Source organism: Planococcus citri, chromosome 2 (assembly GCF_950023065.1).
Source record: "Planococcus citri chromosome 2, ihPlaCitr1.1, whole genome shotgun sequence".
Classification (NCBI taxonomy): domain Eukaryota; kingdom Metazoa; phylum Arthropoda; class Insecta; order Hemiptera; family Pseudococcidae; genus Planococcus; species Planococcus citri.
In genome coordinates this window covers 70989782-71005498 of record NC_088678.1, presented here as the reverse complement: position 1 = coordinate 71005498, position 15717 = coordinate 70989782, and the positions used below count along the sequence as shown (strand labels likewise).

The following is a 15717-nucleotide window of genomic DNA, read 5'->3' as shown; positions in this document are numbered from 1 at the left end:
TGCATTTTTGACAAATTTAATTAAATTTTCAATTTTTTATCACTTTATGGCAATTTTTCAAAATGTCAATGCTTTCTCTGAGTGTTTTTACATCATTTAATTGAGTTTTCAACACCTTTTCATACTTTTTTGGTAAATTTCGTTCCAATTTCATTACTTTTGACGTTTTGACAAAATTTTATGATGATTTTAGTGTTTTTTTTTTTTTTTTTAGTTTTCACATAGGTAGGTTATTTTACTAATTTTTAAAATTTTTTTATGCATTTTTGACAAATTTCTTCAAAGTTTCGTTGCTTTTTCTGTTGTTTCAGAGAATTTTTTCATTATTTGAACACATCTTCAACACTACCTATTTGTGCACTTTTGATAAGTTTTATTGAATTTTCATTACTTTTTACCAATTCTCAACGAATCAACGATTTTAGTGCTTTTTTCGTGTTCTCATATTATATGTTTCCATATTTTTAGCCAAATTTTTGTAAAAAATGGGGCTATTTGCGGTAGGTCAAACAGTTTTATTTACAAGTTTCAGCAGGATGGTGATTTTTACATTTTATGACATGGAGCCTGTTCTAATTGATCAAATAAAGTCAAACTTGGGAAATGGGGTTTTCTTGGAAGCTAAAATTGACCTCTGCACTTGGAAGGGTCAAAGTTGAATATTACAGAAAGGTCATTTTTTTGTAGAAGCATAATTTGGCCCCAAATTTATGAAAAGAGTCCAGATTCATACCATTGGTGAGTACCGCCATTGTGAACAATATATATCCAAATTTCAGCTTCCTAGGTCATCCCCACCCTATTTAAGGTGGAAAAAATCTGATTGTGACCCCATTTTTGACTCCACCCCACTCTTAAAATTGACCTAAGGAGCCCCAATGCCCAGCATACAATGGGATGGTGCTACTTGAGTGTATTTTGCAGGTTTCAACCTTCCAGCCCTATTTGATCCATCTCCAGGGTCAACAAGTGAATTTTTGGCCGTTTTTTTCGACCTTTAAGAAAGCCTACAGGCCCTACAAATTGACCTACAGAGTCCAAATTTTCACAGTACATTGGGAGGATGTACCCAAAGTGCTTTTTGTAGGTTTCAACGATTCAACCTTCTAACCCGGTGAAAAAAGTGGGTTTTCCAGATATTTTCAATTTTTTTCAACTTTTAAAACACCCTGTAGCTCCTTCAAATTGACCTAGAGTGTCCAAATTTTCACAGTACATTGGGAGGATGTACCCAAAGTGCCTTTTGCAGGTTTCAACCTTCTACCTCTATTTGATCCCTCTCCATGGGTGAGAAAAGTGGTTTTTTCAGCTATTTTCAATTTTTTTCAACTTTTAGAACACCCTGTAGCTCCTTTAAATTGACCTAGAAGGTCCAAATTCTCACAGTACATTGGGAGGATGTACCCGAAGTGCCTTTTGCAGGTTTCAGCCTTCCAAACCCATTTTACTTCCTTCCAGAGTCAAAAAACTGGATTTTCAGCCGAATTTTTAGCCAAATTTTTGTAAAAAATGGGACTATTTGCGGTAGGCCAGACATTTTTATTTATAAGTTTCAGCACGATGGTTATTTTTACATTTAATGACCTGGAGCCTGTTCTAATTGATCATTTAAAGTCAAACTTGGGGAGTGGAGTTCTCTTGGAAGCTAGAATTGACCCCTGCAATTGGAAAGGTCAAAGTTGAAAATCACAGAGAGGTTCATTTTTTTGTAGAAGCATAATTTGGCCCCAAATTGATGAAAGCCATGAAAGGAGTCCAAATTCATACCATTGGAAGTGAAGAAAAATCCAAACAGGGGGAAAGCATTGCAGCGGAGCTGTAGGTAAATACATACCTAATGTTTAAAAACACTCATCATGTCACCATTTAATTACCTAATTGAATGTTTTCAACAGAAAACATTGCCATTATGTTTGGAAAGCCTTCAAAAGTTTCTGGTACAAAAATTTGGGTCTTACGTAGCGTCAGACTGCTACGACTTTTTTCCCTCATATTCTTGGACATATTTCATTGAATTTTCATCAATTTTTAGTAATTTTTCTAAAGTTCAATTCATTTTTTGAGTATTAATACATTTTTACCTAACACCTTTTTAGGCATTTTTGAAAAGTTTCACTGAATTTCCTAACGTTTTGGTAATTATACCAGATTTTAATACATTTTTTGTTTGTTTTATCTTTTTTCAACATCATTTTAGATTTTAACGTGTTTTTGACTTTTTTTCGTGCATTTTTGATGAATTTAATCATTGAATTTCCATTAGGTACATAGGTATCTACCTGCTTTTTTGTCTACCAATTTTCAATGATTTCTAAATTCTAATTTCAACACTTTTTCATCCATTTTTAGGCAAATTTCACCGTATTTTCTTTACCATTTGCCAATTTTTAGAAACTTTAACATGTTTTTTCAACTTTTTTTGGTGGAAAATTTCAATGTAGAAGACATTTGGACTTCGGAATTCATTTGTTGTCGAAAATCAATCGGTTTGTTCAGTTTTTTGTACCTATTTGGTTTTGTTTCCCATAGCTAAGAAGTAAGAGCTTGGGCCTTGGATGAAAGCTGAAGGCTGAAGCTAACAGAGCCACAATCATTACAAAATATTTATTCAGAATTTTCGAATTCATCTTTAAATTTCAGTCTTGATCTGTTGATCAGGATCAGTTCTGACTGAGTAGGATTTTCTAATTGCTTTCTTCGTCGTTCATTAGATCAGATATCCTACGGATAGTTCTGACCTGACACAGTTTCGTCTAGATTGGTTCACCAACAGAAGGTTGAAGATGATTTCATTGATTTCAAATTTTTATGATTTTAAATACCTACGAGACAGGTTAGTACTTAGTACGTAAAAAAAAATTAAAATTAAATCTCAAATTTCAAGCTTGGAAACCCCTTCCAATTTTTAAGAACCAATGAATTTGTCGCCATTACGTTCGGCTTGTCCTATATGCACTTTTAATCAACTCTCAGTTCGTGTTTTCCTCGTCATTTCAAGTTTAATTATTCATTTCACTATCTAGAACACTTTCTCGTTTCATCTGCATCAATTTACAAAAAAAATATTCCATTTCGAATAATTTTTCGCAATAAAAAACTCAAATTCGATCTTGTCCCAAGTATCAAGTCGATTCGTTTATCAGTTGTTTACAAAAAACACTGCGTTATCTCGTTAGTCGTTTCGTCGAAGAAAAAAAGGGTGTAAATTTTCATTCGGTTGAAAAAATACGCTGATTTTACTAAATACTAATAATTTTAAGTAATTATTTAGTAATGGTAAATACTTATTGATTGAACATGTCGCTACGTATAAGAACAAACCATGTTGATCGATTGCATAACTCGTTTTATCCGCAGAAAACTGGTACTCGGTATCATCTTTATTCTTTCGCTGACATATTGTTTATATAGTTTCGCCAAAGATGTAAGTATCTTTCCAGTGCTCAGTAATCATTCCCCGATACTTAATACTCATCATAGCATATTCATTTATAAGAGGTATAATTTTATTTCAGTGGGAATACCCTGATGCTACGTTCGGTTCGAGTAAATCGGATGTATTCCCAACGCCAGAGAAGATGAAACAGTTTGTCTGGAATTCAGATCAAGATCAAAGTATTAAAAATGATTCATTATCCGTCACATCGTGTCGAAATTCAGTTCAGGGCAAGTACTTAATGGCTGACGATCGTGGTACGTTGATTGATATTCCTATAGAACAGAAAACGTTTCAAGTATACGTTGATTGTAGAAACACATCTGTATTTTCTGCCTCTTTTTTCAGGATACTTGTGTAAGAGAATCGATGTCCAGGCGAACGGTTGTTGTAATTTGACATCTTCGTTTACCACTCGTTACTCCTGCGATACGTGTAATACCGAAGGCTGTTGCAGTGTTTACGAGAATTGTATTTCTTGTTGCTTAAATCCGAACAAAGTAAATATTCGTATTATTTTACTGCTATTAATAGAAAGATGGTCGAAGCTCAGTTACATTCGGAGGTTCTTCTCACCAATTTATGAGTATTGATTATGAACTGCACCAATTCCTACGTTTACTCTTCAATTTTCGATCCTTTCGTTGCTCGTTTTTTCACACGAAGACTCTAGAAAGTATTCAAATTAAACACATCTAACTCGTAATATTATTCTTATTTCAGAAACCATTACTAGAAGACGTCTTTCACAAAGCCAACGGCGGATTACGAGTAATTCTATCTTCGATCAGCGATCACTTCGAACTGTGTTTGGCCAAATGTCGCACCAACTCGCTCAGCGTTTATCACGAAAACTCGTATAAAAATCCTCTGAAGAAATACTGCTACGCTGCAACACCTTCAAACTCGGTGACGAAATCTTCTTAAAATTAAATGTATTTTCATTACCCATGTATACATATTATACCCTCTTACCCATTTTATTTAAAATGTTAACTGTGATAAGTACTAGGATTTTTCTCATAAGATATTATTGTACGTCTACGTAGTATGTAAGGTGTTGTTTTTTTGAACATTTTGTTTGTTTATGTATATGAGTTTTGAAACTTGTGATAGTTGTTGTATTTTTGTACATCATTTCATTTTTTACTAATTGAGGTATTTTTTACTTTCATTTCTTGTTTTTCATTTTATAATTGTATTATTATTTATTAGTTATAACGTTGAACCAAATTTGTTACGATTTTATGTTTTAATTTACTAATAGCTTTGGTACTTACGTCTACTTAGGTGAGGATGTGGGAGGTGTGAGTGTTCTTACTTTTTTTTATAGTTTGTGTTTTTCTAATTCGAGTATATTACAGTAGAGTGTAGAGTGACTACGAAGACATATAGTGTCAATTTTTGTAAAAATGTATATAACCATTTGAATTATTGTACGATTGATTAGATACGTAATATTTTGCAATATCTTCGGTGCAAGCGGAATAAAATACTTTTTTACAATATCGTTTATTTATTCGACGAATTTTTGAAGTATGGATGATCTCATATTTTTTTTCCAAATTCTGATTTGTATTATTCTATTCTGATGAACTATTACTCATTGAAAACATGGAGTGAATTGTGACTTGCGATTGTTGGAATGTAAACGAAACTTGTGAACATATTAGTTTGATTGAATAATCTCAAGTGGTTACAAAAGTTATGAAATTTTTACCACTTATAATATTGCTATTTCAGGTAGATATTAGGTATGTATATTTGAGATGTTCTATCTTGTGATTTTTAGTTAAGGGAATTGATGAATAAAAACAATCGAGCTTCAATGAAATAATTACTCAAAGAGAGACAGACACCCTCGAAACCGATTACCTAGCGAACCTCTTCAACTTGCTGGCATCCATTTTAAAAAGAGTCTAATTTAGAAAAAAAAACTGATTGAAAAAATCTCACAATTAAATTTTAGCAACTAAATTACTCGTAATTCCAAGCAGCCTAAAAGAAACTTGATTTTAACATACCTTGACCCATTCTAACTTCATCTTCCTACCCATTCCCTCAGTTTTCGTTATGCAGGTAACTTTGCCACTTTCAAGTTTCAAATCAAAAACACCACTATTTAAAAAATTTGAATCTCACAATAGCATACTCGTAATTAATCTTTCTTCCGGTACATTTCGCTCGACTGCGAACCAAATCTCGATAACTATGACACTTAACTCATTCCATAACTTCAATAGCTGCTATGAACGGAGGTACCTAACGAGAGTAATTACACGGTTCAATACCTTGACATTCTCATTAACTGCGATTTTCACTAATGGATTAATTAAGATTAACGCCTCTAATATTTATTGTTAAGCCGTTACCATATCTACATAAATACCCCCAAAAAGTACAGATACTTTTGAAGGATGTCATGTCCACGTGAACTTATATGCTTATACTGTTAGCCGCCAGGCTGCGCTCCTCAACACAGAGATACTCCGCCCGTGTAACGCGGCCCTGCCGCGCTACGAGCTACGTACGCTCGTGTAACTCTTCGCACTTGCTGTTTTGTTATACTACGTGTTAGATGTGTTCTCCGTGTATCCGAGTATTATTTTGTTGTTTGATGAAGTATTGTTTTATTTGATTAATATATTAATTGGTTAATTAATATTCACCGTGTCGACTCGTTATTTCGTAATTATCAATTACTCAAGTTCTCGCCGATATCATGGTATGCAGAGCTGATGGTGACGAGAGCGGCCAGCACATGTTCGCCATGTTGCTGGATGCCTCGAAATCTCAGTATTTATTTCTATTTATTAGTAATTATGCTTATTATGCTTTTAAAAGTGGCTTAATTATGCGTTCTGAGTATCAAAGTACTCGAAATGGCGATTTTCACACACACAGAGATTTTGGCTACAGAGATGAAAAGATGACGCAACACGTGTGAAACCGGCGTCAGAGTATTAAAAAGAGTTCCAGTGGTGAATTTTTCCGAGAATTTTAATAAGATGAGACGTTTATAATACGTATAAAAGAGTTCCGGAGATGATGTGAATTATGATTTATGAAAATATTACGTAGAAATGAGATCTGTGAGTCCAAGATCCACACACGTGTTCGCGGGTAGTTATACGCCGTTATTAGAGATGAAATTCGAGCCAAATTAGTTCAGAGATTCAAAACAAAGTTTAAATTGTGTGTGTTGAAATAGCCATAGCGTGTACAGAGATGCTGTGTAGTTTTCGGCTGCCTAACAGAGAAATTTTTGCCATTTGTCGTTACGATGTGCACACCTCTAGTATGATAGAAAACGACGATTCTCTACGTATTTGGACCAATTTGAGTAACGGGCAGCATCACAGAGAAGTGTAGTTTATGTTTGTGCTTGTGTACGTACGTTTATGTTAATTCGGTGATCGTAACGGTTAGAGCGCCCTAAGGTCATGCCCGATTTTTCTTTGGTCAGAGAAAACTTAGAGAATTTTTCAAAATTTTGGAAATTTTTGAAAACCTTGGGCTTCAGAATCGTTGTTGTTGTTAGCTAGTAAGTTCAGGCTGAACGTTAACCTATCATACAGAGAAATCAGGCGACACAGAGAAGTGAAATTCAGACGAGAAGTGTGATCCGACTGGACCGAACGACTCTGTGTTGAATTGGAATTAATTAGGAGTGTGACTAATTAATTCAAAATTTGCTTCGCTGATGCTGTTTTTGCGTGCTATTTTTCTTACGTCACGAAGTACCTGAGCCCTTCCTAGTATCGCTAATTTGAGTCAATTGTTCGTGCAGGCTGATAGACATCGTAGAGATGATGATGACCGTAAGAGCAGACGAGATGAAGACAGGTATCACCGGTCTAAAGCCCAGAAACGGTCCAGATCAGACTCCCGAAGCCGCCACCGACGTCATCGTTCCAGTGAGGAACGCGAGATAGATATAGAAGCTGAAACGCGACGAATGAACGAGATTCAGGCCAATATTGAACGTCAACGCCAGAGAGACAGAGTAAGCACACGAACCAAGTTCAGAGTAATTTTTGCATATTTAATTAGAGTAATTAGTATTGATATAAACAATGGGTAACTAGGAAAGGGAAGAAAGTAACCGAAGAAAAGCCCATAAGTCTGAGTCGTCGAGATCAAATCGAGATGTAAGTACACAGAGTAATGTAGATTCGAGTAGACAGACGACTAAGTACAATGAAGGTGATATTGTCACTCAGTACAAAATTATTAGAAACAATAGCAATCAGGCTCCGAAGACAACCAGCACTGAGACACGCACAGAGAACGTAGTGAGTAATGAGAATACGACGAAAGAGGTAGAAAAGAAAAAGAAAAAGAAAAAGAAAAAGTCTAAGTCGCCAGAGAAAGTGAGTCAACCGATAAACAGAGATGCTGTGCCAGTAGCAATCCCGCTACCACCTAAGAACGATTGTCGTACGGTTGCAACGCTATCACAGCCTTCAACGTCATCTCAGAGTTTTACCCAGCATCCAAGTACGATTCCAGATGTGAGTACGAACTCCTATGTACTGAGTGAAGGTGAAATTCAATTATCATTTTTGAATTGGGAACCAGGTGCGAAGCGGAGAGCAGCGATGGACCAAGCGATGAGTAAATTGCTTGCACTGAGAGCCGAAGATGAGATGGTTGAGAAAGCGTTGAAGAAGAAACGCAAACGTTCGAAGAGAGAGACAGAGACTGAGAAACCGATCTTTGTGAGAAGAGTGCCGGATGCTGTGCCAGCTACCGAGAACACCATTCAAACTGAGACAGTACCGCGACCCGCGCCTGAACAGCAACGTCAAGTTGAACGACCCCGCGCCCCGACGCCAAAACCAACGATGTCCGACGCTTCGGAAAATGAACGTAGTTCTTCGGACTCCGAATCGGACTCGGAAGAGTCGGATGATGATTCGTCTGATTCCAGCTCCGAAGAGGAAGAAGAGGAGAACGGAGATGATTCTGGAACTGGAGGAGGTGCTACGTCGAACAGTACCCAAAATCCTCCGCCTCCTCCTCCAACATCTGGAAATAGTACGAGTACACAGAGTGAGCCAGCGACTGAGACGAAACCGAAGAAATCGTCTAAGAAGTCGAAAGAGAAGAAAACGCGTTCCAGTAGGAAAAACCATCTGACAGAGAATATGATGCGAAGCAATCATGAAACGCGTAAGGTACTGACGAAGGAGGTGAGAATCGAGACGTGGCATCAGATGCTACAGTTGGATGCTGAGATCTACAATATTAACCTCACGAAGCGGACCAAGAGGAAAGCTGAGGAGAAGCAGCTTCGTAATCTCGTCCTACACAGACTAGACGAATATTATTTTGCGAGAGTAGGGCATATTACGCCTGTACAGAAGATGATCGACGCCATTTTCGACTTACGGAGAGTAGAGAGGAACGTGAGTAGGGGTACGATCAAGTCCGAGTTCAACAAGTTAATGCTAGGTAGAGGGGAAACTCTCGACGCTTTCTTTGGGCGTATGGACGAACTCACCTACGACTTTAAGATGCAAACGAAAGGGGAAGAGATTCCCGAGCCAGAGATCTTCGATAGGATAGTAGAGGCGACAGAGTCTATCTATACAGAGCTTAGGGTTATTCTTAAGTCTAAGGGCGAATATCCTCATACGAGTCTCGCTGACCTTAAGTTGTTGTTGTTACAGCTGGAGTCTGAACGGAGAGGCGGGCCGCAGCAGGCCAACTATGCTAGTCACCGACCAGTTATCAGACGGAGCGACGGAAAACCCCAACCGAGACCGCCTTACAACGGCGATACCCTACCGAGACCGCCCGATCACAATTGTTACAACTGCTCCAACCCGGATCACTACGATTACGAATGTCCGAAGTGGGAAGATGGACCGAGGTGTTTCAGATGTTCGGAGTGGGGTCATTTTGGAACGACGTGCTACAATCCCCGCGTATTCTACAAACACGGTAAATCAAAACACAGAAGTAATAATCGTAAACCGAGGTTCAATTACCATAAAAATCGAAATTCTTATCGCAGCCGTTCTAACTGGGGGAATAATTCGCGCCGCCCCAGGGGCCAGAATTACACTCCCAAGAGGAACCGGCAACCGTACCGAGGGAAACCTCGTTATCAGAGTAATTGGAAGAACAATAAGAAGCCGTATACGCCTCGTTCGAATCGCGATCGTCAAAAGACTCCGCCCAAGAAGAAAATCGTTACTAACAAACCCCCACCCAAATCAGAGCCGAAGAAGTAGTTTCTGTGTAATGTTGAGACACTAACCAGAGTTGTATTTATTTTACAGAATTCGCAAAGTACCGAGATAGTTCCCGAGACAACCGGATCAGAGATACAATTAACGGAGCAGCCCAATTAATTAGCGGTGAACGGCAACCGGAGGATTTTATGGGTATACCGAGATTCGACCAAGACGCGAGAAACGATATCGAAGAAAATCGTCGAAGACATCAATCGTCGAGCCGTTACCGGTCACCGAACCGCGAAGAACAACATCGCAGCCGCTCATCCCCGCCTGTATTCGATATAGGCGGCGTCGAGTATTCGTCGTTTTTGGACACCGTCGGACCAGCCATTATTGGCCAACCGATGGTTCAACCGCCGCCTGGTTTTCCGCTGATTCCACCAGTTCCGAAGCCGGCCTACCTGGAACATACGAAAGAACAGACGATGCTGCCGTTTACCAACACACCGCAGCCAGGAACCAGCGCTTCGACGTCGAAAACAGAGAAACCGGTTGAAATGAATCCGATTGGGTGTATTAAGGCGCCGGAGAATAAAACAGAGAAAGGATCAAGCCCAAATAAACCGCAAACGAAAGCCGCGAAGAAAGAAGGCACTTCAACGGACGAAATTTTCAAAAAGTTTCGTGAACAGAATCCGAACGCCGGTAAATCGCCTTTGAATCTTGGAAAGGTGTATAATCCACGCAGGGACGCGAGGACACCGAAGAAAACGGATACGAACAGAGAAGGCCCGGAACATCGTAAACCGACGAAGCCGACTAAACTCGATCGTACAATTGCGGCGCCGAAACCCCCAACCCCGCCACCGATGCCGGAAAAACCGTTGTGGGAAGTTAAATCGACGAAAGCGGTTACCGAAGCCGAAATGGATACAACGGCTCAATCCGAGGCGAAAACCGACGACGAGTGGAACAAGCCAGGCCCGAGTTCAGCACAGAGGAATGCAACAGAGAAGCCGCATTTAAATTCGTTAGGCCAAGATATGAATGCGCCGCGGCCACGCACGCCCGAAATCATCCGGCAAAACCTACTAATTCGGCCAGACATTCCGTGCGAAGAAGAATGGGAAATTGGCGACGGAGAAGTGATTGATCGACGGAGAGCGAATTATCGTTCCGTTAATTTCATGTACGTGAAGCAGATCATGGAATTGAACTTCACGAAGGTCAACGAGAGGCTCACCGAGATCGAAACGCGCCTTCACCGAGAGCAGGTTCCTGATGAAACAGACGAGGGAAGGCCGATGCCGGATGCCAAGACGGCCCTGTTAACCAGGCAACAGGAGGAGTTAAACGACGCAGCGATGGCGATCACGCGCGTATTGGAAGGTAAGCATGTCACTTTCTTAGGTGATACTGGAGCTACCTCCCATTTTATAAACAACCCAGAGTATTTGACCCAGTCCACAGAGTATGTACACCCTATTCAAGGTGCGAACGGAGATCCGAGTGCTTTACTGAGTTCGAATAAGAGAGGTATGATTTTAGGAATGAGTGAAGTGTGTAATTCGCAGGTTCATTTGACAGACGTTTTAGCTGTACCAAGGTTGACAGAGAATTTACTTTCGCTAAGGAAGTTTGTAGATCTTGGGTATGAGATCTTACTCACCAATAAACACGCGTCCATCATCGATCCAGTTTCGACGAAGGTTATTTTAGCCGGAGAATACAAGAGACCATATTGGGAATTCCGTATTCGAACCAGAGATCGTGAAATCGCGATGAATACGACGACAAAGGAGAAACCCAAAAAGAGACCTCATTCGCCGACGAGACCAAGTTGCAGCAGTGCCAATACGTCGAAGAGTATAAAGAGGAGAAAGGTTCAAACAGAGAATTTACCATCAACGCCGACAGCTGAAACTGAAAATACACAAGAGATGAATGAACCAAAGGAAGTGAAACAGAGAACGAAATCGAAGAGGAAGGCGAAAAAGAAATCGAAGGAGAGCTCTCCAGGTAGGAGGGAGCGATCTCAAGAACGGAGGGAGCAAAATCGTGAGATTATTTCACCTGTTTACCTATGCCCGGAATCGATTGATGACATCAAATTGAACAGAGAGATCTCAGACGAAGAACTGGGACAACCAATCAACGTAGAGAGATTATCGACGGTGAAGAAACCCATGAACTACGTCGATTTTAAAAACAGTCCAGCCATGAGATGGCACTACAGATTGGGACACTTGAGTTACGACTGTATGATGAAGTTAAAGAAGACGAGTCCAGCGTTAGCGAAGGTGAAAATAAGTCGTGAGCAGATTCGTTCGTGTGAAGTTTGCATTCTAGCGAACATGAAATTGAAATCGTTCAAGGAAGTTCGCGACAAATCAAAGTTTATCTTCGATCGAATCCACTCAGACGTTATGGGACCCTTGAAACCACCGACGCTCTACAAACGACACAGATGGATAGTGACGTTCGTTGATGATGCGAGTAGATTCGCTATTGCATACACGATGCAATACAAGTCAGATGTTCTTGAATGTTTTCTAATGTTTCTTAACTTAGTTGAGAAATATACCAGAGGACGTTCGAGAGTATCTACACTGAGATGTGACAACGGAGGAGAGTACACCGGAGCTGCGTTCAGACAGTTATGCGATCACAGAGGAATTACGATTGAATACTCCGAGCCAAAAGCACCGGAACACAATGGAACCGCCGAACGATTCAATCAGACGATTATGTCGAAAGTCAGAGTAATGCTTTTGGACTCCGGAGTTCCTCAATATCATTGGGATACAGCTTTAGCAACGGCAGTCCAAATCTACAACCGAGCACCTCATTCCAGTATTGGTTACAGAATTCCAATAAAACAGATTTTTCCGGATGTGACTTTACGAACAGAGTATATGAGAAGGTACGGATGTATTGCGTATGTACACCGAAATGATCCAACACTACAGAAAGTTGACCAGCGCGCCGTTCTTGGAGTTCTTGTTGGTTTTACCGCTACAGGTTATAAAGTCCTACTACCGCAGTCCAATAAGATCATCCGAGCCACGCACGTGAAATGTGTTGAATTTAAGAACTACAGAGACATAAATGGATTGACAGAGAAATACGTACCAGAGATACCTGAAAGAGAGTGGTTGAAAGAATTCGAAGAGATCTACCGGAAACCTGAAAATGAACCCCGCAGAGGACCGTTACCGACGATCGTTGATAAATGGCTACGTACAGCCTCCAGAGAAATCCAAACTGATCCAATAGATCTCGGAGCGAAACTGGAGATGAAATCAATAGAAACTCAAACGGATATAAAGTTATCGATCCTGTGTGACCCAGATGATAAGACAGAGAGTGATTCCGACACAGAGTGGATTGAAGAGGAAATTGATCTAGGAGCCCTCACCGCGAAGGAAATTGAGACAGATTTTTCGATAAAGGAACACTTCGACGCTGAGATTGAGAAATTGAAAAAGTACCATAAACTTACCGAAGATACGAAGGATTTAAACGCTTTCGCGCTTATTACGAACATCATTTCTGACCCAACGACGTATAAGCAAGCGATGAAATCAACAGAGAGACATTATTGGCAGGAAGCAGTTGATGCTGAGTTGAAATCGATGGAAGACAACGGAGTATGGAAAGTTGTACCGAGACCCAGAGACACCAGAGATAAGAGACATACGATTGTTGACTCCACAATGGTATTCAAGAGGAAGATCGATACCAAAGGAAACGTGAGATATAAAGCCAGGTTAGTAGCCAGAGGATTTAAAGACAAACGGAGTATGGCGATTTCGAAGATATACGCGCCAGTATCCAGATTGACCACTGTACGAGTAGTATTTTCAGTGATAAACAGATTGAAACTTCACGCCAGACAACTCGACGTAACGACAGCTTTTCTTAACGGAGATTTGGAAGAGGAAACCTACATGGAAATCCCTGACTGTGTTGACATGTCAGACGAAGAGAAAAAGGAGTTCGTATTTAAGCTGGAAAAATCGTTATATGGTTTGAAACAGAGCCCCAAATGTTGGAACCGAAAGTTTGCGGAAAAACTGAGAGAACTAGGGTTCGAAGCCGATGTCAATGACCCTTGCCTATTTTGGATTCGGAAAGGCAAGTTTCAAGGCATACTGATTATATACGTGGACGATATGATATTTGCTGGGAACGATGCAAAGATTTTAGAGAAGTACGTAGATAGACTGAAAAGGATTTTCAAGATGACAGATATGGGAGAGCCTAAGAAATTCCTTGGATTACGAATACAGAGAGACAAAGAACAGAATACTTTAACGTTAGACCAAGCCGAGTATTGTGATGAAATCTTGAAGAGATTTAACATGGAGAATGCGTATTCGACAGAGATTCCAATGCAGCCGAAAAGCCAAAAGAAAAAGACAGAGAAACCGAAAAAGAATAAACCGAATAAGCGAGAGAGACGACGTCAACAAAATCCGAAACCAAAAGCGAAGTTTGACGGAGCACCTTTTCCATACAGAGAAGCGATTGGCAGTTTATTGTACCTGAGCAACGCTACACGACCGGATATTGCGTTTGCAGTAAATTGGCTAAGCAGAAAGCAAGGAAATCCAACACAACAGGATTGGCAGGAAGTTAAGCAGGTTTTTCGATATCTACGAGGTACCCGAAACCTAGGGTTAGTGTATACTGGAACCGGAAAAGGAATCGATGCTTATTGTGATGCAAGTTTTGGAGATTGCGATGACACGAAGAAATCTTCTGCCGGAATTGTAATTCGACTCAACGGAGATCTGGTCAAATGGTCCAGTAAACGACAGGGCTTAGTAGCCAATTCGACGTGTGAAGCCGAATATATCGCGATTAATTCATGTTTAGTTGATTGCGTAGGTGTAAACGCATCCCTGACGAGAGCCACCGGAGAAGATTACCGACCATACGTCATTCACGGAGATAACATTCCAGCCCTTACGTGTGCAAACAAACCTGGAGCACCAACGTTGAAACACGTTACAGAGATCAAGATGCATTATATTTTGAATGCTGTAATCGAGAATCAAGTCAAATTAGAGTGGGTTAAATCAGCTGACCAAGACGCTGACATTTTGACGAAAGCCTTACCGAAAGAGACGTTTATAGAGCAGAGAGACAGATTACTGAGTGAAATTAAGTAGAGTTTTCATCCCCGAGCCCGTCCCGCCATGAATTCAGAGTAAACAGAGTAGTACAGACTAATACAGATATGCGTATGTGTTTATTAATTGTTTTAGATCCTGGTTCAATTGAAGACGCGATTGAAGGTCTGCATCAATTAATCGAGATGTCGCGTATTTACCACTTTGCGCTGGATGAACACCCGCAACGCGTATTAATGATGCTGCGAACAGAGAACCTGACCATTGATGAACGTAGAAGTCAGAGAAATCGCGAACGGAGACACCGCAATCGAGCGCATCGCCGAAACGCCGATAACGTAGACGACGGTATTGACGTCGATTATTTTTCCGATTTTGAAGATCGTGGTCCAGGCGATGCTGCGCCAAATTTTCAATTACTAGGCGAACGTTTACTTGATGAAGCCTATCAACGGAGAAATCAACACGATAACGACGATCAACCAATGGGATAAACAGAGAGAAAAACAGAGAAAAATTTTTTATTTGTAATTTGTCGTTGAATTGTTCCGAATATTCATGTGTTGAATCTGTGTTCCTGTTTATTTGAATTTTGTGATTTATTTGTTCCTGTTAATTATAAGCTGTAAATATGTTTTTGCGAAAGATGAGTCGCGCAGGGAGGGAGTGTTAGCCGCCAGGCTGCGCTCCTCAACACAGAGATACTCCGCCCGTGTAACGCGGCCCTGCCGCGCTACGAGCTACGTACGCTCGTGTAACTCTTCGCACTTGCTGTTTTGTTATACTACGTGTTAGATGTGTTCTCCGTGTATCCGAGTATTATTTTGTTGTTTGATGAAGTATTGTTTTATTTGATTAATATATTAATTGGTTAATTAATATTCACCGTGTCGACTCGTTATTTCGTAATTATCAATTACTCAAGTTCTCGCCGATATCATATACCTTTATCGTA

At 40.1% G+C, this 15717-nt stretch overlaps 2 protein-coding genes across 3 annotated transcripts; both read left to right on the top strand.

The window, feature by feature from the left end:
* Positions 1–3155: 3155 nt before the first annotated feature.
* LOC135837543 (SREBP regulating gene protein) lies at positions 3156–4942 on the top strand. Its single transcript, XM_065352853.1, has 4 exons — positions 3156–3424; positions 3516–3693; positions 3785–3936; positions 4160–4942. Exons 1-4 carry the CDS (start codon positions 3323–3325, stop codon positions 4361–4363), a joined length of 636 nt encoding a protein of 211 aa, XP_065208925.1. The 5' UTR covers positions 3156–3322; the 3' UTR covers positions 4364–4942.
* A 533-nt stretch (positions 4943–5475) lies between these two features.
* On the top strand, positions 5476–15643 carry LOC135837540 (zinc finger CCCH domain-containing protein 18-like). Of its 2 annotated transcripts, XM_065352848.1 has the most exons (6): positions 5476–6161; positions 7227–7442; positions 7525–7587; positions 9112–9385; positions 9727–11013; positions 14898–15643. In XM_065352848.1, the coding sequence occupies exons 1-6, from the start codon at positions 6159–6161 to the stop codon at positions 15254–15256; spliced, it is 2202 nt and encodes a 733-aa protein (XP_065208920.1). In that variant the 5' UTR covers positions 5476–6158; the 3' UTR covers positions 15257–15643. The 2 variants fall into 2 exon arrangements, with proteins under 2 accessions (XP_065208920.1, XP_065208921.1); XM_065352849.1 differs by lacking the exon at positions 7525–7587.
* The last annotated feature ends 74 nt before the right edge of the window (positions 15644–15717 follow it).

What these genes read in the sequence shown, in the direction of transcription:
- LOC135837543 (XM_065352853.1), top strand. Translation starts at nt 3,323, where the DNA reads ATGTTGATCGATTGCATAACTCGTTTTATCCGCAGAAAACTGGTACTC. An exon ending in TATATAGTTTCGCCAAAGAT is followed by an intron (nt 3,425 to 3,515) that starts GTAAGTATCTTT and finishes ATTTTATTTCAG; the next exon opens with TGGGAATACCCTGATGCTAC. An exon ending in GTTGCTTAAATCCGAACAAA is followed by an intron (nt 3,937 to 4,159) that starts GTAAATATTCGT and finishes TTCTTATTTCAG; the next exon opens with AAACCATTACTAGAAGACGT.
- LOC135837540 (XM_065352848.1), top strand. An exon ending in GTCAACGCCAGAGAGACAGA is followed by an intron (nt 7,443 to 7,524) that starts GTAAGCACACGA and finishes ATGGGTAACTAG; the next exon opens with GAAAGGGAAGAAAGTAACCG. An exon ending in GATCACGCGCGTATTGGAAG is followed by an intron (nt 11,014 to 14,897) that starts GTAAGCATGTCA and finishes TAATTGTTTTAG; the next exon opens with ATCCTGGTTCAATTGAAGAC.